At 41.4% G+C, this 23,338-nt stretch overlaps 1 protein-coding gene across 4 annotated transcripts in view; it reads left to right on the top strand.

Moving 5' to 3' along the window:
• Positions 1-1,790: 1,790 nt before the first annotated feature.
• The window catches only part of CLIP4 (CAP-Gly domain containing linker protein family member 4), a 78,315-nt gene continuing 56,767 nt past the window's right edge, over positions 1,791-23,338 (top strand). Inside the window, exons 1-2 of one of the 4 annotated variants that reach the window (XM_005212978.4) lie at positions 1,791-2,037; positions 22,364-22,511. In XM_005212978.4, coding sequence (XP_005213035.1) covers positions 22,379-22,511 — 133 coding nt within the window. In that variant the 5' untranslated portion in view covers positions 1,791-2,037; positions 22,364-22,378. Of the gene's footprint in view, positions 2,038-16,786; positions 16,944-22,363; positions 22,512-23,338 lie in introns of those variants that run through there. The other 3 variants (NR_198885.1, XM_005212979.5, NM_001435014.1) reach the window with 3 other exon arrangements.

The raw sequence follows: 23,338 nt of genomic DNA, 5'->3' as shown, positions 1-23,338 counted from the left end.
ATAAAATAAAAGTAATCTAATACTGTTAGTTGTATCTTACAAGATAAAATAGTGAATGGAAACAAACCAGACTATACTGTGGCAGAGTGGAATGTGGCATGTCAACGGATGTGCTCTTCTCTTTCCTTACACTCATCAGATTTCCGCCATGCATCTCACGGCGTCATCTGGAGGGTGCTGAGAGAAGAGGTGCTTGCATCCCCTCCCTGAACCACAGACTGAGGTTGGAGAGAGAGCAAGCCAGAAAGCCTTGGACAGAAGTGCTTAAAATCAGGTCACCTCATTGTGCCAGAGTAGGAATGGTGTGTGGTGTGAGGCATGTGAGGTGCAAGAGGATGGAGACTTGCTCATTCCCATCTCCCACAAGTCAGAGTGGCAAAGGAGGACACCCACAATATCCCAAAGGCTTCCACGTGGAGCAAACTGAGCTGAGAAAGAGACAGAGCCCAGGGGGTTGGCCCAGGATGAGGTATGAAAACCAGGTGAGGATAGAGCTGTCCTCTTGATGTGCATGTGTGTGAAGTCACTTCAGTTGTGTCTGACTCCGTGCGACCCTATGGACTGTAGCTTGCCAGGCTCCTCTGTCCATGGGATTCTCCAGGCAAGAATACTGGAGTAGGTTGCCATGCCCTGCTCCAGGGGATCTTCCCGACCCAGGGACTGAACCTGCCTCTCTTATGTCTCCTGCATTGGCAGGCAGGTTCTTTACCACTAGCACCACCTGGGAAGCCTTTTAATTGAGAGGATTAAATGGGAGTCCCCTGGTGTCCCACAAACTATCCAAAGGAGCTCGAGTCATCTGCTGCAGCCAGAGCCAGACAGCACAGACTAAGAGTAAGAAGCAGGTGCCAAGGGAGCTGAGATCAGGGAAGAGAAGGGGGCAGCAAGGATAAAAGAGGACATTTTCAGCTTAATTTTGACTGAATTATAAACTTGAATTGACTACGGAATGACTGAATTCAAACGAATTTATCTGAGAGTAACTAGATTAAATGTTCTCTGCTTTGAGGCAGAATGGAGACTCAAGGCAGAGATTACACTCAATTATAGGAGAATAGAGAAAATTAAGTTTTTGCACACTCGAGTCAGTGACGGTGAAATTTGTACTGGCTCCAATCATTCCAGGCAGCCAGGTGTCAGTAAAGTCTCAAGAATAGATCACAGAATCATTATGGGCTGCACTTCCAAGTTATTACCGCATCTGCGGCCACAGTGCAGAAGGTCCACACAATGTCTCGTCATCAGAAATCATGATGAAATCCTTTCAAATTTCTGTTCAAAATGTTCCCTTTATATTAGAAAGCAGAGCTAATGCTTGTTGGTGGAACAAGTACATTTGTTGAAGTTCTGAAGAGATTCAGTCCAGATTATAACCCTATGATTCTAAAAGCAGAAAGTATGCAATTGCAGGTTGCTGTGAATATCTTCTTGAGTATATCTTGTAGAACCATTGCCAAGACTCAGTGCTGAGGGCAGATTGGGGGGTTTGGGGGTGGGTGGGACAGGGCCTTAGGGTTCCTGCTTCTGAGAGATATTGGCAGGAACTTGGAGAGAGGGAGAAGAATGAGTCAGGGTATCGATTCTCCCATCTCGCTTTGGGAGAGTCTCCTCTGCTTCCTAGCCCTCTTCCTTGCTATGAAGTGAAGGGCCGGGCCATTCCCCCTCCTCTGCTATTGCTGCTGGACCTTCAGTGGTAGGTTAAGGGCCATAGCTGATGGCCTCTGGCCCTTTAAATCTGGTATCCGTAGCGCCACAGGCAATGTCATTATTGTGTAAGTGCTGCCTGTAGGGAAGCAGGCTGGCAGTACTCAAAGGAAGACTCCACCCCAGGGAGGCAAATCGAAGCCTGCCACCACCACCCAGGCTTTCTCCAATTGGAATCTGCATATGGGCCCAGGGGAGCCCATTATGAAAACACCTATTTCCATACACTCCCAACCAGCACTCTAAACAATTTGTGCTCTTGTTGAGGAAGCCCCATGAGAAATTGAAAATTTTTTTTCTGGGTGATGTTGAGAAGACCGTGACATGATTTGGGTAAGTTTCATCATGAAATGAATCTTGTGCCCACCTGGGCCTCTCTTGAAATCTCATTTCTGGTAAGGCACAGGTGAGTGTCCTGGACAAAGCACACTGTTATTTAATTTTCTAATTTAAATTAATTTATTTATTTTTGGCCACACCTCGTGGCTTTGTTGTTCAGTTGCTAGGTCATCTCCAACTCTTTGCGACCTCATGGATGGTAGCCCAACTCTTTGCAACCTCATGGATGGTAGCACGACAGATTCCTCTGTCCTAATTCCCAGAGCAGGGGTTGAGCCCGTGCCCCCTGCAATGGAAGCGAGGAGTCCTAATCACTGGGCAACCCCGCATACTATTATTTTAGACAAATTAACAGGGGTTTCAGTGATTGGACATATACTATGAGGCAATTTAGACATGTTTTACAGAAATGCACCCTCTTTTATAATTGCATCAAAAAGTCAAAATGTCAGTTCAGTGCTAAAAACCTGAAAGGAGTAGTAAAAAAGCTTCAAAATCTACCCTTTATTCCCTTTTTATAACTGACAAGCCAATATTAATGTATTATTTTTAATTAAAGTCCATAGTTTACATTAGAGTTAATTCTTTGTGTTGTACAGTCTATGAGTTTTGACAAATGCATAATGTTGTGTCTTCACCATTATAATATCATAAAAAATAATTTCACTGCTCTTAAAAATCCCCATGCCTCATCTATTTGTCCTTTCCTCCCTCCTTCCCCAGCCTCTGGCAACCAATGATATTTTTACTGTCTCCAGTTTTGCCTTTTACAGTATGTCATATAGTTGAAATCATATATGTCACTTTTTCAGACTAGCTTTTTTCAGTTAACAATATATATTTAAGATTCCCCCAAGTCTTTGTGTGGCTTGATAGCTCACTACATTTTATTGCTGAATAATATTCCATTGTACCACAATTTGTTTATCCATTCACTTATTGAAGGATGTCTCAGTTGTTTCCAATTTTTTATAAATAAAGCTGCTATAAACATTTATGTGCATGTTCTGTATGGATGTATGTTTTCAAATCACTTGAGTGTGTACCTTGGAGTGAGATGGCTGTATCATTTGGTAACACTATACTTAGCTTCGTAAGAAGCTACCAAACTGTGTTTCAAAGTGGTTGTACCATTTTTCAGTCCCACCAGAAATGAATGAGATTTCCAGATATTCCAAAGTCTTGCCAGAATTTGTGGGTTTTAGGGGTTCTTTTAGGATCATTGGGATTTGATTTTCACATATACCTCAGGGCAGGTATTTTGAACCCTTCGCTTTCCTGAGTCAGAATTACAGGCTCATTCCACAGAATGTTTCTAAAGAGAAACACTGTCTGGGGAAAAGCTATCAAAAGGGTCTGCAGCTTTTTCATTTGGTACAAGAGTAGAATTTCATGTACACACATCAGGAAGAAAGTAACTTGCTTGAGAGGTCAAAAATAGTGACACAAGGCCCCCTGGGAAGTTGCCCTGAGTTCCCTAGGCCCCACTGTCTGGCTGCATTGAACTCAGTCTCTTTGAAGGTCTCTGTCATTTCTGGCAGGCAGAGACCTCTGTGGGGGTCTCTGAAGACTGGGGAAAGCCAGGAGGGAAAAGCATGAAACCCATAGCTTTAATCTCTTCTTACTACTAAGAGAAGAGCAGATAGGACATTAAATACAGTTGTTTTTTTTTTTCTTCTTTGGTCTGAGTTAACTTACCTCAGTTCAGTTCAGTTGCTCAGTTGTGTCTGAATCGCAGCACGCCAGGTCTCCCTGTCCATCACCAACTCCCGGAGTTCACCCAGACTCACATCCATCGAGTCGGTGATGCCATCCAGCCATCTCATCCTCTGTCGTCCCCTTCTCCTCCTGCCCCCAATCCATCCCAGCATCGGAGTCTTTTCCAATGAGTCAACTCTTCGCATGAGGTGGCCAAAGTACTGGAGTTTCAGCTTTAAGCATCATTCCTTCCAATGAAATCCCAGGGCTGATCTCCTTCAGAATGGACTGGTTGGATCTCCTTGCAGTCCAAGGGACTCTCAAGAGTCTTCTCCAACACCACAGTTCAAAAGCATCAATTCTTTGGCGCTCAGCTTTCTTCACAGTCCAACTATCACTTCCATACATGACCTCAAGAGGCCACTTATTCAGGTCACCAATAATGACCCTGCAGGGATTAAAAAATTTTTTTTCACAGTGAAAGTACACATTCACATTCAGAATTTTAGTCAATAATTTCTCCACAGATGTTGTCTTCCTTCATAATGTCTCTCTGCATCCAACTCTTCCCACTCCTCTATTCCTGTTACCACCAGGTGAGTTCAGACTACCTACCAGACTATAAAGGTGGCCACATACTTCATCTCCTTGGCTCATACTTCATCTCCTTGGCTGCATAGTCCCTCTCATAGTGACTCAGGTTCAAAATATTGAATCCATTCTTTTCCTTCATAAAGTCTTATTCATTCTTTCTCTGAAGCATCTCTTCATCTTGATTCTCACCTTATCCCCAGACTCCAGCACCTTACCTCTAACTCTCCCATATATTCTGCATCAAATCTAGGCTCTTTAACTTGGATCCAAGGTGTTTTCTCCAAAAACTTACAAGACCCATGCATTGCTCCTGTCTTCAGTCCACTGCTGCTCATGTGTATCCCTCTATCTGGCATTTCCCCTTCCTTCTTCCTCTAAAGAACATTTGAATTCTACTTCCTTTATCTAGGGTTGCCATTTCAAGCAAATAAAATATCCAGATATCCAGTTAAATTTGAATTTCAGATAAATAACAAACAATTTTTAAAAAGTATAGTACATATTTACACTGAAAAAATTCCTTGTTAATCTGAATTTCAAATTGAATTGGGCAACCTATTTTTATCTGCTCACTCTACCACTATGGAAACTTCTTGTTACCTGATCCAATTATCTTTTTTGTGGGGCTGTTCTGTGTGACCTATGGGATCCTAGTTCCCTGACCAGGGATTGAACCCAGGCCCTTGGCAGTGAAAGCATGACATCTCAACCACTGAATCGCCAGGAAATTCCCCAATCCAGTTATCTCAGATCTCATTTTTTTTTTTAGTTCTACAAACAACTAATTCAGCCTTTCATTACAAGCTATCTTGTATTATTGATTGTATATACAGAATTAATACTTGTTGGTCAATTATTAAATACTAGACATTGTGCTTAGTTCTTTTTATACAATAGCTTATTGAATTCTTAGAAGAAATATGTGATATAGTAGGTACTACTCTGATATCCATTTTACAAATGAGGAAGCTGAGTCTTTGAGAGGTTATTTTGTTTGTTCAAGATCCCCAAACTAATTAAACTTCAACTTTCATTTGTCTGTGGAGTGACCAACTTGTTCTGGTATCCCTGGTACTGTTCTGGCTTTAAAACAGAAAGTGCCATATCCCGGGAGCCCTCTTGGTTCCAGGGAAACCCTATATCTAACTTCAAAGCCTAGAATCCTATCCTCCTTCCCCCCCCTTTTTTGTGAATTTTAATTTTTTGCCTAAGTTAGGCTATAATGTCCCTAATTCGGGGTAGTATCTAATGGCATTTATGATACTTAGAATTATTTAGCATGTGCTTGTCAAAGGAGAACCAGGAGCTCCCCTCACTTGTCATATCTCTTTTCTTGGGCCTCTTTGGATGGCAGGAGCTGAAGACTGGAGCAGTGTGCTTGGAGATGCTCAGTCTCAGATGCCACTGAGATTTGTGCATGGCCAGTAGCCTTTGCAACAGAGGCACGCAGGTCCATCCTTGCTTGCAAAGATGCTAGTCTTTTGTTACTATCAATAGCAGCAGTGCCTCTAAACTGATGAAAATGCAGCTCCTTATTAGCTGTGTGGTGCCTCACATGACAAGCTGAACTTGGAGAGACTTCCTTATTTGGATTCTGAGTTAGGACATGGGTGAGGCTGGAGAAACAGAAACCAAGGCGCCAAGAGGAGTGAAATGCCATATGATGGGAGCAAGCACATCAGCACCTTGCCGGATGGACAGCATCCAGGGAAGCCGAGTGGCTGGTGGTTTATTTTTTTTGCTGAGATAGTGCTTTTGTGCAATAGGCACATATCCAAAAGATTAATATATTATTACATTATTATGTAATAACCAAGTGGTTAAAATGATGATATGCAGGTCTTCTTGTTATACTGCAAAGTGGTTATGAGGTATGATGGAAAAGGCAGAAATAGTAGGTTTCCATCCCCTAGGGGCATCTGTAAAACTTGTTTCAACCTCATTTTGAATGCAGGTCATTATTGAGCATGTGTTAAATATAAAAACTAAGCTGTGCGTAAAGATATCATTTATAAAAATCATTTGCTATTTAAAAAAAGTTTGAAATTGAACTGATAAAGGCTAAGACTCTCAAGGTAGCTATTTTTAGGTGCTAAATTTCACTTCAAAATGCTTGAGTTTTAAAATGCACTTTTGTTTCAGGCTTTGTATTAAGAGAGTATACCAGATATGGGGCATAAAGCTTAGGTGCAATTTCCATTTTGAAGAGCGCTGACAGATTCTTTCATCTTTCCCTCATCAGAAACTCAGGTGTCTTTTCCTCATCCCAACAGGATAGGCTCTCAGTCTGTTAGTGTGACATTCAAAAACAACCACCTTGCCTTTCCAGCTCATCTCCAACCAGTAGGCACCATAGACTCTTCTCCACCTAGACTCTTTACTGTCTTCCAAACAAATGAGAATTTAGTTTTTCTGCCTCCAAGTCTTTCTCTTGTGAAGTATCATTAGATATTTACTCTCTTGCACTAGACTCTCTGGGTTCAAATGCTGGTTCTGCTACTAACTACACGATCTTGGGAAAGTTATCTAACTACTCTATGCCCTGATTTCTCCAACTAGAAAGTGAAGCTAAAATATTTCTCCTTCAGGGATACAATAATTCATGTCAGTGCCTAGAACAATGCACAGCATGTACTAAGCACTCGGTAAATGCTAGTTCTTCATTTATATTGCTGGATCTCATTGTTCTCTCAACTTACTTCAAAATACATCTCTTCCTTGTAAAGTAAGTCAGGCAGAGAAAGACAAATATCATATGATACCACTTATCTGTGGAATCTAAAAAAAAAGGCTACAGGACTTTAATGGTGGTCCAGCGGTTAAGATTCTACACTTCCACTATAAGGGGCATGGGTTTAATCCCTGGTTGGGGAAGTTCATGCCATGAAGTGTGGTCAAAAAGGAAAAAGAAATTTTAAAAGGGTACAAATGAACTTATCTACAAAATACCGAAATAGAGTCACTGATGTAGAAAACAGACTTATGGTTACCAGGAGGTAAGGTGGGAGGAGGGATAAATCAGGAGATTGGGATTGACATATAACACTGTTATATATAAGATAGATAACTAATAAGGACCTACTGCACAGCCCAGGGAATTCTACTCAATACTCCATAGTGATCTATATGGTAAAAGAATCTTAAAAAGAGTGGATATGTGTATACACATAACTGATTCACTTTGCTGAACACCTGAAACTAATACAACATTGTAAATTAACTGTATGCCAACAAAAATTTTAAAAATATATGTACAGCTTCAAGGATAAATATATATATAACTTCAAAATAAATAAATATAGATTAAAATATATATATATATATATATATATATATATATATATATAGCTTCAAAATAAATAAATACCCTCCTTGAAGCTTTTCCAGATCATCTCATCCTGCAGTGTGCTCTTCTTCTTGGGAAATCCCTAGTTACTGACACTGTTTCTTTGGCAGGTGGTTGATGTTCTTTTCACCTGCTCATGTCTTATAGCCACACACACACACTCCAGCCACACACTGTGCTGTTCAACCAGCTATTTGTTGAGAGTTGGACTGTGAAGAAGGCTGAGCGCCAAAGAATTGATGCTTTTGAACTGTGGTGTTGGAGAAGACTCTTGAGAGTCCCTTGGACTGCAAGGAGATCCAACCAGTCCATTCTGAAGGAGATCAGCCCTGGGATTTCTTTGGAAGGAATGATGCTAAAGCTGAAACTCCAGTACTTTGGCCACCTCATGTGAAGAGTTGACTCACTGGAAAAGACTCCGATGCTGGGAGGGATTGGGGGCAGGAGGAGAAGGGGACGACAGAGGATGAGATGGCTGGATGGCCTCACTGACTCAATGGTCGTGAGTCTCAGTGAACTCTGGGAGTTGGTGATGGACAGGGAGGCCTGGTGTGCTGCGATTCATGGCGTCACAAAGAGTCGGACACGACTGAGAGACTGATCTGATCTGATCTTGTGCCCAAGGCATCACAGGGAGGCAAGCCCTCTTTATGTCATTTGGAGAAAATTAAGGAGACAATTAAGGAGGAGACAAAGGAGAAAATTAAGGCTCAGAGAAGTTAAGTGATTTGCTGGGGTTTCAGAGGTAAGGGTTGATGATTCTGGGCTTCCAACCCAGGTTGCTCACTCTCCCTCCTTTACTAGGAAACAAGTGAATCTTACACCAAGGCTGCCCTTAACATAGGAGGCACTCAGTGTACTTTTCTGGTGGTTTAATGAATCAATATGCAGTTTGGTTGCCTTTATAACTGTCATTCAGTAGTGCATTATGGTTGTGATTATCTTGATAATGATAAAGATTCTGCATGAAAAATTTTTACGGGCTTTGAAAAGATAGACTATAACTTATTCCTCTTGGGTTGAACCCTGTGTGAATCTGAAAAAGCAGTTCACATTCATTTTTACTTGAACTGTTCCCTGCTGTTGTAAATACAGTTAGATATGGAATGTTAGAACCGATTTTATTATCACTGCTGTTTCTGTCACAAAGGAGACTTCCCCATGACTCAGTACCAGCTAATTGGCCTGTCAGTGGCTTTCTTTGTTAGGTGAGTCATTCGATCCATTGTTGACAAGGTGCAAGCTGCTTTCTACCCACACTCAGGAAGCTCCAGTGGGTCTGACATTCTCAACCCCTAATCAAGATGTTGTTAAAGCAGCTGATGATTTACAGTGAACAAGGGTGAAACTGTATTGGTTTTGTAAATGGCTGCTGGAAAGACAACTTCATGTAGCTTTGCTGATGTATGAATGCCTCCCCCCTCAGAGTATGTGCATGCATGTGATACAAAGGCAACTTCTGAGATTTCTAAATTCCTTGCATACAATGATCTATCTTTACTGAGAAATCTTAAAGAGCCAGGCCCATTCAATCAACAAATATTTTATTAAATTTTTACTATGTGCCAGATACTGTTGTAGGTACTGAAGCTACAGCAGTAACAGAAATAGACGAAAACTTCTGCCCTCCTCAAGCTTCTTCTTTTAAAACTTTTTATTGGGAAAAAATTGCAAACTTACATAGAAGGAGAAAGAATAATTTTCCTATTATTTGGCTGTAATAATTATCAATGTGTTTTCATTCTCTTCTCATCTATCCCTGCCACCATACACTTTTTTATTTTAAAATGAAGCATTTTAAAGCAAATCCCAGATATTAAATATTTTATCTTAAATATACTTTAGTATGAATCTCTATCAGATAAGAATTTTTTAAATAAAGACAAAATCATGTTAATATTATACCTAACAAAATTAGCAAAATTACTTGATATCATTTAATATCTAATTTGAACTAAATTTCCCTTGTCTCCAGAGTTTTTTTATATTTCTTTGTTTGAATCCAGATCCAGACAGGGTGTGATATTTTAGGTTGTAGAGATGGCTCTTATGTCTCTTTTAATTTATACCAATTCCTCTTAGCTATTTTTTGGAAGTGGTTATTCAACCTGGAGAAGTTCCCACAGTTTGGATTTGGCTGAATGAATCCTTTCAAAGTTTGTGATCTTCCTTTATGCCTCACATTTTCTATAGAATGATAGATATATCTATAAACTTGATTAGAGTCAGTTTCAATGTGTATGTTTGGTGGGGGGGTGGGGTGCGTATTGGAACTAACTTCCTAGTTGAAACTGGCCTGATGCTGTTTTTGTGTGCTAGAGATGTTTCTGGAGGTGTCTTGGTGTGCTAGAGATGTTTCTAGAGGTGTCTTGGTGGCCAAAAATTTGAGTGTGTGTGTTAGTTGCTCAGTCGTGTCCAACTCTCTGCAACCCCATGGACTGTAGCCTGCCAGGCTCCTCTGTCCATGGAATTCTCCAGGCAAGAATACTGGAGTGGGTTGCTATTCCCTTCTCCAGGGTATCATCCTAACCTAGGGATTGAACTCATATTTCCTGCATTGTAGGCAGATTCTTTACCATCTGAGCTACCAGGAAATTCCAAAAATTTGGGTGACCAGTATGAATAACTTAGCTCTTGTACAACTGTAGCAGTTTTGATCCTGATGCTATGACAAATTCCTTTTGTTCCTTCTTCTTTTATGCTTGACTCTAAAGAAAATTTAAAAGTGGTTGTGTCACGTGATGTTTGTGAGTGGCACCAACTGGAGGGCCCCAGAAGCAGTGTCCCACACGGGAACAAGGTGGTTTTGAAGAATTCATTTGATATTGTCTTCTTGGAAAGCAGGCTAACAAAAGAGAGAAAACACTTATAGAATAGCCTGAATCTAAACGAGATCAGTTGAACTAGAATATCTGAGGGTCTTTAGTGTTTATGTATTTTGTGAAAGATATCCAGGTGATTTGAAAGTGCAACCAGGAATGAGACCCATAGATTAATAAGGCTTATGAGATCTTCAGCAGGCAGTCCCCAGTTGAAGTCCTGAGAAAGAAAAAGAGGTAGATCAGGGAAAGGCAAGCCCAAACGAAGCATCAGTAGGAAGTTCCTGGGATCTCTGGTGGCTATCGATTTGTAAGGATTTCAGTGGTGTTGATGAATTTCTTCATTAATAAATTATGTTATGAACTTTTTTTTAAAGAATGACAAGGGGGACTTTACTTTGTAGAATCCAAAAATATGAAAGAAGGAAGGATGATTTTATGAGCCTACAGCAGAGGAGAGTTGCTATTTACTGACATGGGAAGGTTATAGGGAAGGGTTCTATTTTGAACATGTTATATTTGAGATGCCTATTAATGAACAGATGTCTATTAATCTAAAGCATATTCTAGATTAGAAGCCGAGTAGGCAGTTGAATACATGTCTGAAATTCAGGGCTGGAGGCAGACGTTTTGGAATCATGAAAATAGAGACGGTATTTAGAGCCATGGACTGGATAAGATTACCTAGTAAATGAGAAATTGGCTTCATGGAAACCACATGAACAAGATTCCTACAGGACCCTTGTAAGGGTTTCTCTGAGGTGTATCTACAAAGGTGGCTGCTGAGTCATAAACAATGCTGATAATTTTTCACTAAATATTACCAGATTGTTCTACAGAATGTATTTAGCAGTTTAAATTCCCATCAACAGTGCTTGAAGCTTCCCATTTCCCCATATCTTTGCGAGCGCTGGAGAGTATCTTTTTGAATTTTGCCAGGCTGATGGGTAAAGCAGTGACATGTTGGAGTTGACCCATGAGAACTGATGGAGCACACTTCTTCCCAATTACTTTTCAGTGGCTTCACACTGGAAGCTTGGAAGCTTGAAATCATCACGGGTGAGAGTATTTGTACCTTGGAAATTAGCAAACACTACAAATTAGGACTCTCCTTCAACTCCTATATATACCAGCAAACCAGTGGCTATCAGCAATATCACACCATCTGTCTTTCCATTCTCTCATTACTAGTGAGTTTGAGCGTCTCTTCTATGAATGTTTGCCATTCTAGCTTCTCCTTCTGTGACTTCGCCTATTCCTACCCCCCCCCTTTTTTATTATTATGTTGGGTTCTTTGATGTCTTTTTATTGATTTGCAAAAGTTACTTACATATTTTAGATACGAATCCCTTGCTGCTTTTGAATATCTGTTTTCTTCCAATTTGTCAGCTGTTAACTTTTTCCATGGCATTCTTCACTGAAGAAAAACCACAGGGATACAGCCAAATCTCCTAGTCTTTAGTTTGAAGGTTTGTGCTTTTGCAATCTTGTTTTATGAAGTAAATCCCTACCCCACATACATAAAGATTTTCTTCCACATCTCTCCTACTTTCTACCTACTTTTCAAATGTAGATCTTTAATTAATCTGGAGTTCACTCTGAATATGGTAGACATGGGGCATTCAACTCTATTTTTTCCTTCTTAAATTAAGCTCATTTTCCCCAAACCACCTTCTAAATAATTTGCAACTTTTCTCGTTAATTTGCAGTCCCATATTTACATATATTGAGGTGCCAGGGTCTGCTTCTGAGTGTTCTATTTTGTGTGGCTGTTCAGTTTGTTCCTGTACAAGTAGCATGCTATTTTTATCCCTATGTAGTAATGACATACTATCTGCCAGGGTAGGATTTCTCTCAAATTTCAAAATTGATTTGATTTATTTAACATTTGATTTTTCTTTATTGAAGTTTTCTTTATTGAACTTTATTGAAGTTTCTTAAAATTTGAGTTCCTGTTGGAATATTGGTTGGTATAACATTGAATTTAAAGATTAAATGGACATTTTTTACACTGTAAAGTCATCCTATCCCTAGTATGTCTTCATTTATTCAATCTTCTTTTATGTCCTTAAATAGAACTTAAAAATTTTCTCCATAAAGATCTTGTAAGTTGCTAGGTTAATTCTTAATATTATGCTTTAGTTTTATTGATATTGTGAATGGTCTCTTATGGTCTAGTATATTTCCTGGGTGCTTACTGCTGAAGTAGAAACGTCTGATTTTTAGAAACTGATCTTGTATTTGGCAACCTTGTTTGTTACCCTGGCCTATAACTTCTAATAGTTGATTCTGTTGATTTTATATGCTGTTCTGATATTCTATGTTTAACTACCTCTTTGTTAAATGTGTGTGTGTGTGTGTGTTAATTGCTCAGTCGTGTCTGACTCTTTTGCAGTCCCATGGATAGCAGCCCACTAGGCTCCTCTGTCCATTGAATTCTCCAGGCAAGAATACTGGAGTGGGTCATTCCCTTCTTCAGGGGATCTTCCTGATCCAGGGATCAAACCTATGTCTCTTACGTCTCCTGCATTGGCAGGTGGGTTCTTTACCACTAGTGCCACATGAGAACTACCTCTGCTAGTTGGGCTCCAATCTGGCATGCCAGTTCTAATAGCTAGATGTCTCTTGTTCACTTGCATTCTGGAAATGAGCCCCTGTCTTCCTCCACTGTGAATCATATCCAACCCTGAGCCCATGTACAGGAAGTAACATTGTGTTCTTTTGATTTTTTTCCCCCCACTCTTTTCTCATGGACTGCAGTCCTGTTAGGCACTGAACAGACCTTCCAGATGCTAATGTTCTGTTTGTCTACCCGAATTTCTCAAAGATCCCTGCTACTCATGCAGCATTCCTGTGTCCTGAATGCCCCCAAAGGACACCTGTGTAGATAATACAACACAGTGAATCATCACAGGCCTTCATGTTACACAGACTTGGATTTGAATCCTATTTCTGTCCGAGGATACAGTGAGTGAGTTCCACAGCCTCCTGGAGTCTGAGTCTTCATTAGTAAAGTGAAAACAACTAAGATCCAAAAGATAGGAATCAAACTGTGCTCATAATGAGCATAATGAGTCAGTAATGCCCCTGTCTCCACATTGATGCTGACTACAGATTCTAGTCAACTTTTGGGACTTGCAGATTATTGCTATATTGTCCAAGAACCTTGTTGTGCCTTCAGATATAATTGAATCTCAGCAGCTGCGGCTGGACCATTTCCCCGTGTGCTTTCCCACCCCTTTGGTGGTTCACATTCCAAATTCTGGCTCCATATCAGTGCCCAGTCCAACTCTTGGTTTGAGAACTGTATAGCCCATGGGGTGTTCCAAGAAGCATGACTCCAATGAGTGCTTGCATCCTTGATCATGGGCTAGGGAGTAACTTCAGTTTTTTGAGTAAAGGCAACCAGGTGAGTGGGAGATTCTTTCTCTAATGGCTTCGTATCCTTGGAATTTGCCAATGAACTAGACAATGTTTGGGTAAGGCAGAAAAAGCCAGTTGCCTGGCTGGTTCTAACACAGACTTTAATTATAGTGAGGAACAACCCAGCCAGCCACACCCTGTCACCCACAAAGTGTGTTCTCAGAGGGATAATTTAAATCAGCAATAAAAGTGAACTGTATAGGTGGAAAGTATAGCAACTTTTGTTACATAGAGAACTTTATGAGTTTCTGTGGCTCATTGACAATTGGGCTTATTTCAGTTCAGTTCAGTTCAGTCACTCAGTCGTGTCTGACTCTTTGAGGTCCCATGGACTGCAGCACACCAGGCCTCCCTGTCCATCACCAACTCCCAGAGTTTACTCAAACTCATGTCCATTGAGTCGGTGATGCCATCCAATCATCTTATCCTCTGTCTTCCCCTTCTCCTCCTGCCTTCAATCTTTCCCAGCATCAGGGTCTTTTCAAATGAGCCAGTTCTTTGCCTCAGGTGGCCAAAGTATTGGAGTTTCAGCTTCAACATCAGTCCTTCGAATGAATATTCAATACTGATCTCCTTTAGGATGGACTGGTTGGATCTCCTTGCAGTCCAAGGGACTCTCAAGAGTCTTCCAACACCACAGTTCAAAAGCATCCATTCTTCGGTGCTCAGCTTTCTTCACAGTCCAACTCTCACATCCATACATGACCACTGCGAAAACCATAGCCTTGACTAGACGGACCTTTGTTGGCAAAGTAATGTCTCTGCTTTTTAATATGCTGTTTAGGTTGATCATAGCTTTTCTTCCAAGGAGTCTTTTAATTTCATGGCTGTAGTCACCATCTGCAGTGATTTTGGAGCCCCCCCCCCCCCTCCAATAAAGTCTTATTTACTTACAGTTCCTTAAAGTCAGCCAAAGGCAGATTGCCTTCCTTCTTTCAACCAGTTAAACAGGTGGGTGGGGTCAGACAAGAACTGGGTGTGGTGAGAGCAGGGAGAAGGGGCAGGAAACCTCAAAGGGAGGAGGAAGCATCTGTGTTACTTCGTTCTCCTGAGAGTTTATGAGGTGCTGGACCTGCGGGGACAAAGAGACTGGCAGCTGACCAGGGACTGTGGGATGGTCATGGTGTTTACATATTGCATAAGCACTATGGATTTTAGTTGACAGTATGCTCAACCTGATTCGACAATGTGATGTGACTGTTGCAAATGAGTACTTTCATATTTTGAGCTATGCTAATAGAAGCACAAGACCAAGAAAGAGGTGGCAGGCAGTCTCTCCTGTCTGCACTCAACAGGACATCCCATTCATTCCTGGGCGTCACAATTAAGAGAGTTCTAGACAAGCTGGGATGCACCATAAAGAGGCCCTTAAAATGCTGGTGAGTGGATATTAACAGAGTCATATACGGAGCAGCTTAGGAGCACTGAGCATGCTTGTCCTGGATTCCTTGGAGTTGCGCATGATCTGAAGTCTAAAGGGGAGAAATGGAACCCATTAAGGAGGAGATGCAGGATACAGCATTTTAGCTCTCAAGGTAGGAAGAACTTTTCAACAAGGCTAATCAAAGATAAAATACCCACTTTCAAAGGAGGGGCACTCGTGCTTACTGGAGGTGCTCAACTATGGCTACTTGGTGGGAGGATATTGTAAGGGGGACTTAAGCATCTTTTCTAATGTCTGGAGCCAATTATTCTAACAGGAAAAGATGTTCTAGAGCCGGGGTAGCTCTTGCCAGGACTGTGTTTGGTCAACGTGGAAATACAGTGTAGCAGTTGGTGTATGAGATCAAAAAGGCCTCAGAGGGAGTTGTTACCGTGTAACACTACTGGCTTAGGGTTACAGGCTTCAGTCACGGGAAAACATGGACTTGTTCAGTCCCTTCATTAAGGGACTGTCAAATAACACCTATTCTTTGAATCAGGATGCCAGCATTCATCACCACTTTCTGGTTCTTAGGGGGCATGAAGAAGGGGGCCAGGAGAGAAGGGGGTGAGAAGGGAGCAACGTAGCAGGGGAAATAAACTTCTGGGACAAATACTGGTACATCCTCTTCTGCATCTACACTGCCATGCCTCTGCTGCTGCTGCTAAGTCGCTTCAGTCGTGTCCGACTCTGTGCGACCCCATAGACGGCAGCCCGACAGGCTCTCTCGTCCCTGGAATTCTCCAGGCAGGAACACTGGAGTGGGTTGCCATTTCCTTCTCCAATGCATGAAAGTGAAAAGTGAAAGTGGGTTGCCATTGCCTTCTCCCTACACTGCCATACTTGGGTGTAATTATTCCACTTGGGTATAGCCTTGACTAGGCTTTTTACAGCAAGACCTGCAAGCAGGTAATTGACTAATGGCCCTATTTTGGGCCATGCACGGAGCGATACCGGGGAGCCCCCAAAGGGTAAAACGTGATGCCTGCTCCTAAGCAGAGTATTGGAGCGCTGCTAGTCCAGGGATGCGAGACAGAGAAGCAGGTCAGATTGTTTTAGCTAAAGGCTTTGACGGAGAAGCTTCTGTACAGCAGGCCACGGGCTGCTTCCCCAAGCATGGCCTAGGGCCAGATGGGGTTCCGCAGAGATCCTGCCTTGTGTTGCGGTGGAAATATCCCAGTGGCGTCTCACCCCCTCAAGGTTAACGCACGAAGCCCACCAGACTTTCCTGTCCTCGAACCCCAGCCAGGGTCTGCGGAGAGGCTGCAGGGGAGCAGGCATGAGGCGGCGAGCACGGGCGCGCGCTTCCTTACAGTCCCCGCTCCTCGGCGCGTGCGCGGGGCCGGGACCGGGGCCTGCGCGCCGCCCGGGCGCCTGCACTGCGCGCGCGCACCGACCCCGCGTGGGGCCCGGCTCCGGCGCGCGCGACGCGGAGGTGGCAGGCGGGAGGGGCCGGACGAGGGCTGGGAGAGGCGCGGCGGGAGGCCCCGCGGTCGGCTACCGGAGACAGGCACTCGGGTGGAGAAGCGCGCCTCTTGGCCTTCTCTCCGCGCCCCTGCGTTCCCGTCGGCCGCCCGGAGAGGACCGGAGGAGGCAGGTGGGGCGGGAGCGCGCGGGGGCCCCGGGCCGGGCGGGCGGGGGCGCGGGGGCCTGAGGTCCGGTTGGCGGTTCGGGGAGGGCGGCGCGGAGGCGCTGGGAGCCCCCCTCCCGGGTCGCCTGCAGTGGGCGCCAGTGTCGCCGGCTCCTGGAGGCCTCCCTGGGGCGGGGGCGGGGTTGGGGCGGCCCACGGGCCGGGACGTGGGTGTCTGGTTTCCGTTTCTCTCCGCCTGTTTAACTTCAGGATGAGATACCGCCAGGTGTGTGGGACGGGCAGGACCCTGCTGCGCCGCCCCAACCTTGACCGCCCCGGCGCCCTTGGGAGAGCCTCTCGCGCGCAGTGATGCGCAGCGTGCTGTGCCCAGCCCTTCGTGGTTTTCCTGTGAGGGCCCTCTTCGCATCTCTCCTGCCACCCCTTTGCTTATTAAACTGTTTGAAGAACCTTTTGCCGGAGAGAATTCAAAGATAAATGACTAAGATAAATGACTCTGCCTCCAGTCGTTCGCTACCCCCAGATTGCTTAATTCTAAATCATGGGAAGTTGGGGGAAAACACTTGCTCAGAGACTGCTCAACAGAGACGCGGGTTAGACCTCATCCTTGTGAGCTGGATTGATGGGTTTATAACGTCAGCTTTCTTTTGAATTAGATGTCAGGTTGTTCATTAATCTAGAGACTATGTAGGCAATTTGGATTTTAACTCTGAGACAATGTTTTGATATGTATCAGAGGAGGATATTCTCATGGGATAATAACTTGCTGTATGTTCCCTGCTTGAGTGTGGTTCACATTGTAGCAATATCAGAGTGTATATCGATGCCTTTTAAAAATTTCAGTGAGGAAACACCCTCCTTTTTTGAAACATCAGCCAAATACTTTACTCGTACTTCACTTTCACATTGACACTTGTCATTTATGTATCTTCTGCACAACTTAAAGTCGTCTAAATGGCAGAAGATCACGCAGTGGAGGACATGGAGCAACTGTGTAGAGAAAGCAGAGAATTGGAATTGGCAGAAGTCTGCATTTTTATGATGCAAAGCCATCCTGGTTCTACCCTGTTTTGCTACCATAATTATGCATTTTAAAATACTGTCGTTTGTTATGGACAACCTGGGCGGAAAGAGTGAATCTTGAAATGGAATGAATATGTTTATTTCTGTCTTACAGAAGATTTGGCATATGGTATATTATTTGTAGGATTTATTTCAGACGTTTCATATTTACCAGAAACAATCCCACCAGTAAGGCTTTTAAAAAATAATATTTATATGATGTCTTTTATGGCTTGTAACAACTCCAGTTTTGAAACATACTAGTGATCTTCATGTAATAGAATCAACTGAACTCTTTAGCCCTGTGTAAATCTGTGAACATCTGGTTACTTTTAGACTTGCTATTCCCTTGTTAATGATGTATAATTAAGTACCACCGTGGGCTTGCTTAGTTTGTTAGCCTCTGTTTTTTATTTTGTCATTTCAGGCATTTTCTCATCTGGAATTTGAGTCCACATAATTTACTATTCTGAGGGAAGTGTTCTTCTGCAGTGTTCAATACGGTGGCCACTAGTCACATGTGACTTTTGAGCCCTTGTATGGGGCTTGAGCAATGGAGGAACTAAATGTTTAATTTGTATAGACACATGTGGCTAATAGCTACCTGGTTGGGCACTGCAGTTTTAAATTATTCCCTTAGGAAGCCTTCACTGGCCCCCTTGAATCCAGCACTTATTTCAGTTATATAGTAATTTCAAATTTCTTGTAGGAATTCTGTTCTTAACTGTAATCTACATGATGACAATCTGTTTTCTTTACCTTTGCTATGCCAGGCTAAGACTTAGTAAGAAACACTTGATAAATACTTGTTGAATGACTAAATGAACTTGTTGAGGGCAGGTATCTTTCATGTTCTCTGTAAGGCCTGTTGTTGTTCAGTCGCTCAGTGGTGTCTGACTGCAATCCCATGGACTGCAGCACACCATACTTGCTCAATGATTAAATAGATTTCATGTAGATAACAAATAAATAAATGGGTTATTAGAAATATACTTAAAATGCTTATTTTGGTAAGATTATGTATTTTTGTATCTTGTGAAAATAAACACTCATAACAGAATACTATATGAAAGTGAATGAAAGGGCCTCATGTTTCCAACTCATGTGAATGCAGCTTGGATTTCCTGATAGCTGAGTAACAACTTAAGGATATGAGTTTGAGTAATATGCCCTTGAACTGTATTCCAAATAAATCTGAGGGCATCTCTTGGTCTCAGTGAGGTTCCTTAGTGAGGTCCTGATAGCCGTGAACCACTCTGAAGAAGTTAATGGGCAACTCCACTCACCACCATTCAGTGTTAGGGCATTGACCAGGAATCTCTGAAAAACAATCACCAAATATTGGAACCATGTTACAAGTTGCTTTTACTCAGAGCTGTTTGGGGTGATGGAATTCCTATATAAATCATAGTTTAGGGAATTTGATTCTTGTTATTGCATCTGTTACATACACAGTTAATTAGGGCCACCTTTTTTTTTTTTTTTAATCTTAGGTTATTCTGCATAACCCATTATCACCAATTAGCCATAGTAGGATTTGAAATGAAAATATGTACTCAATCCAGCTCATCACAACTCTAGATTTGACCAAGATTCCCAGATCTTTAGATCCAGAAATCACTTTTAGGAAAGGATTCTAAAACTATACAGAAGTTTGTAGAGATGTATAGTTTTCTTAAATGGGACAAAAGGTAGAAGGTTGGGCTTTTCATGACAGAAAGGAAATGGGACCAGGGAAAAAAAATGAAATGAAGACACAAAATACCTGTTAAGAATGTTCACTACATTCTTCAGGTAATATTGTAGCTTTTTTGGGTTTGAAATACCTAACATGTAAAATAAAGTTGATTACATCTTGTTGAATGAATCATCTTTCCACCTTGAGTCTGGGTTTGAATATTTATTCAATGTGTATATTTAATAAATAGTTATTAAATGTGTTTTTGAATGGGAAACTCCACTTTTTGAAAGGGAAGTTTTGAAAAATGGCTCCCTTTTAACCAACTGAGGAAGAAAACCACTTAATCATTTTATTGAAGAATTAAGAGTGTAAAAAACATGGCTGAGTCCCAAAGTGTGACTATAGTCAAAGATTAATCTTCCTAAAACAGCTTGAATTAGGACAGTCCCCTTTTAAAAAGTCAGTGATTTCTCACTGCTCATGGAATTAAATGGTTGGTATTTGATTAGGTACATAAAGCATTACTAAGGAGAGTCCTAAAAAACCATGACAGCCTTACCTCTTACTAGATGTGCCCAGTTCCAACCTGCTGTTCTTTTGATGGGCTCCACTTTTAAATTTCTGCCTACTCATCTTTCAAGACACTTCTCAAATGATGCTTTTTTTCACTGCACCATTTCTCATTTTCAGGAGCTCATACTGCAAACGTTCCTTGTCCTGAGGTTATGGAATATATTTCACTCAGTTTTATCAACTATAGTTATTAGTACTATTTTATTCACCCTAGGAGAAGGAAATGGCACCCCACTCCAGTGTTCTTGCCTGGAAAGTCCCATGGGCGGAGGAGCCTGGTGGGCTGCAGTCCATGGGGTCGCTGAGAGTGGGACGCGACTGAGCGTCTTCACTTTCACTTTTTACTTTCATGCATTGGAGAAGGAAATGGCAACCCACTCCAGTGTTCTTGCCTGGAGAATCCCAGGGATGGGGGAGCCTGGTGGGCTGCCGTCTGGGGTCGCACAGAGTCGGACACAACTGAAGTGACTTAGCAGCAGCAGCAGTAGATTGTAAGCTACCTAACAAGCATGGGCCATATGTTACTCATTTTTGTATTCTCTGAAACATCTAGAATAGTGTAGTGCCTTGTACAGATTAATATTATTAAACTTTATTTCTGTTCCTTGGCTTCAAAGGACACTTCATACCTGGTATACACTGTTTTCCCCAAATTTACTGCTAATTAGTAGAGGCCAGCAAGCAGAAATCCTGACTGACTTCGAATACAGGGAAGCTGCAGTATTGAAGGAGAGCTGTCCTTGTGGTAGGCGCTACATTTTTTAGTATTTGAGGAAGTTCACCATGCCGTATGGCAACAATTTTTCCCATTTATGTGGCCAGGTTAATGTCAAAATGATTCAAAGTATTGAGTGGTGAGACATTTTAGCATCCAAGAAACGTTGAGAGCCTTTAACATAGTAATACTGGATTAAGTTATTTAATATATAATATCCATGACCATGTAAACCTGTCCCTTATGAGAAAAAAGAAATTGCCTTACTCTTTACCAGTTTCTGCTAGTATTTAGAAAACATATGAATCTAATTGGAAAGAAACCACTTATCTCAGAAAGGTGACTGCTTGGAATAGGGTGGTGGTGGTAGGGAAGCGTGATAGGTTAAGGTGATAAACTGCTGGTTACCCAAGTAGAATAGAGCACACATTGAGTAGTACCTAGCCTAGCATTATCTGCTACACTATCAGTTAACCATCTTTACTTATTCTATTCTTTCTACTGAAATAATCTATACTCATTTTTATTTAGCTTTGTAATATAGTTTTCTGCTTATATTTTAAATAGATACAGAGATTCATAATATTTCAGACTTCAAAGATTTGATGCAGAAGAAACTGGAAGGCTTTTAGCCTCATAGTTGAGGTTTACTAACATTTTCTTTTCATTCTGTGTCATCTCTGATATGTGGGTCAGGGTGCAGCGACTGTCTAATTTGGAGCAAATTTATTCTGAGTGCTCATGTTTCCTGGGAAAAAGAGGTAACATAAGTGATGTGGTTTAAAGGCATGACCTTCCATCTTCCGCTGGATGGACTAAGTAGATCCTCTACCTTGTTAAGAAGTGAAACAATGTCAGTAAGCTAGATTTAGATTTGTACGAGTGATGTGGTCAGTTTTCAATTAAGTTTTCTGGGATGTCAGAAAATAATAATGCTCTAAACTAGGTTATTTTCATGTGATGAGCAGATGGCACGAACCATTGGATGACATGATAGAAGCTGTGTCAGATCCTATGAGAAATTTGAGATGCATCTACCAGGGATACTATCTCCTTGCTTGTTACTGCAAGTAAAGAGGACATCACCCATTTAGATTAGTTCAGCATTTAAAAAATGTGTTTACCTATTATTGGGAAATACACAGTCATTTTTTATTCCTGAGCTTTGTCCAAAAAGATTACGTATGCTGTTGACCCTAAGAGACAGTGTGAAGCAATGTATATTCGTTTAACAGTGGTTTGCCAAAAGGAATTTTTTCCCCTTACTCTCTAAAGAGATGTTTGAAGGTTGACAATAGGTTAGATATTTTAAAAAATAAGCTATTTGTGATTGAAGGCAGTTATTCTAAGTTGCATACAAATATAATAGATATGCTTTTTTCCTCTCTCTCATTAAAGGTGGCTTTCTAGAAGATGACCATAGAGGACCTTCCAGATTTTCCATTAGAAGGAAGTTCTTTGATTGGAAAATACCCATTTTTATTTCAAGGTTCTGATACACCAGTTATCTTTTCCATTTCTGCAGCACCAATGCCTTCAGACTGTGGTATGTTAAGTAGCTGTGTTTATTTTCCATGAACTGGTAACTTGACTTCTGTTTTATACCTTTTTGTATTCCTAATTTTTCCTAAAACCATTTTTTGTGGTTTTCATAAAATTGCTAAAGTTTTACTTTTTCAAAAATAACAGTTGCTTATTGCTTTTCCTGCCTTTCAAGCTGAACACTTAATGTCTGCTGTCAGCATTTTTACTATGTAAAAATGTTCATTTTAAGCACCACAGTGGATTCAGAGGATTTTATTTTTAAAATGCAGTGGTGCTTAGACACCTAGCATCCTTCTGCTATTGATATATATATTTTGGTTAAATATATTGACTTGTTTAAAAAGCCATGTATGAAAAAAAAAAAGATGTAAAAACACTGTAAGGTAGCCTTCTTTAAGGGCCCTGTTATCTCTGAAATACTGGGATTCTAATTAACAAGCCAAGTAATCACTGCTGAAATGATCCAAATTTGGATGACCATGTAACAAAAAGTAATGTGTTTTAATACACAAACAAGCCTAATTTGGATTCTGTTCAAGTGTCTCCCATTGTAATGATCAATGTGTTCACAAATATAGTAAAATAAAACCAGATAAGCCGTGTACTTATGCAGAGAGGGTGAGACCTTTCCTGGGAATGTGGCTTGAGATTGATTCATATTTAAATTGGTTCATTAAATATTCTTTGTAAAATATAAATTTAGTAGTATTCTGGTTTTTAATCTATTTAGACTTGTTTTCCTGGGACTGTATTTTATCAGATAGGTGATAAAGGAATAAAAGAAAACTGGAAGGTAAACTTGATGGATGTGTTACATTTCTAATTTAG

This window comes from Bos taurus, chromosome 11, assembly GCF_002263795.3.
Source record: "Bos taurus isolate L1 Dominette 01449 registration number 42190680 breed Hereford chromosome 11, ARS-UCD2.0, whole genome shotgun sequence".
Taxonomy (NCBI): Eukaryota; Metazoa; Chordata; class Mammalia; order Artiodactyla; family Bovidae; genus Bos; species Bos taurus.
The sequence above is the reverse complement of the archived record's forward strand: the minus strand, read 5'-3'. Positions and strand labels throughout refer to the sequence as shown.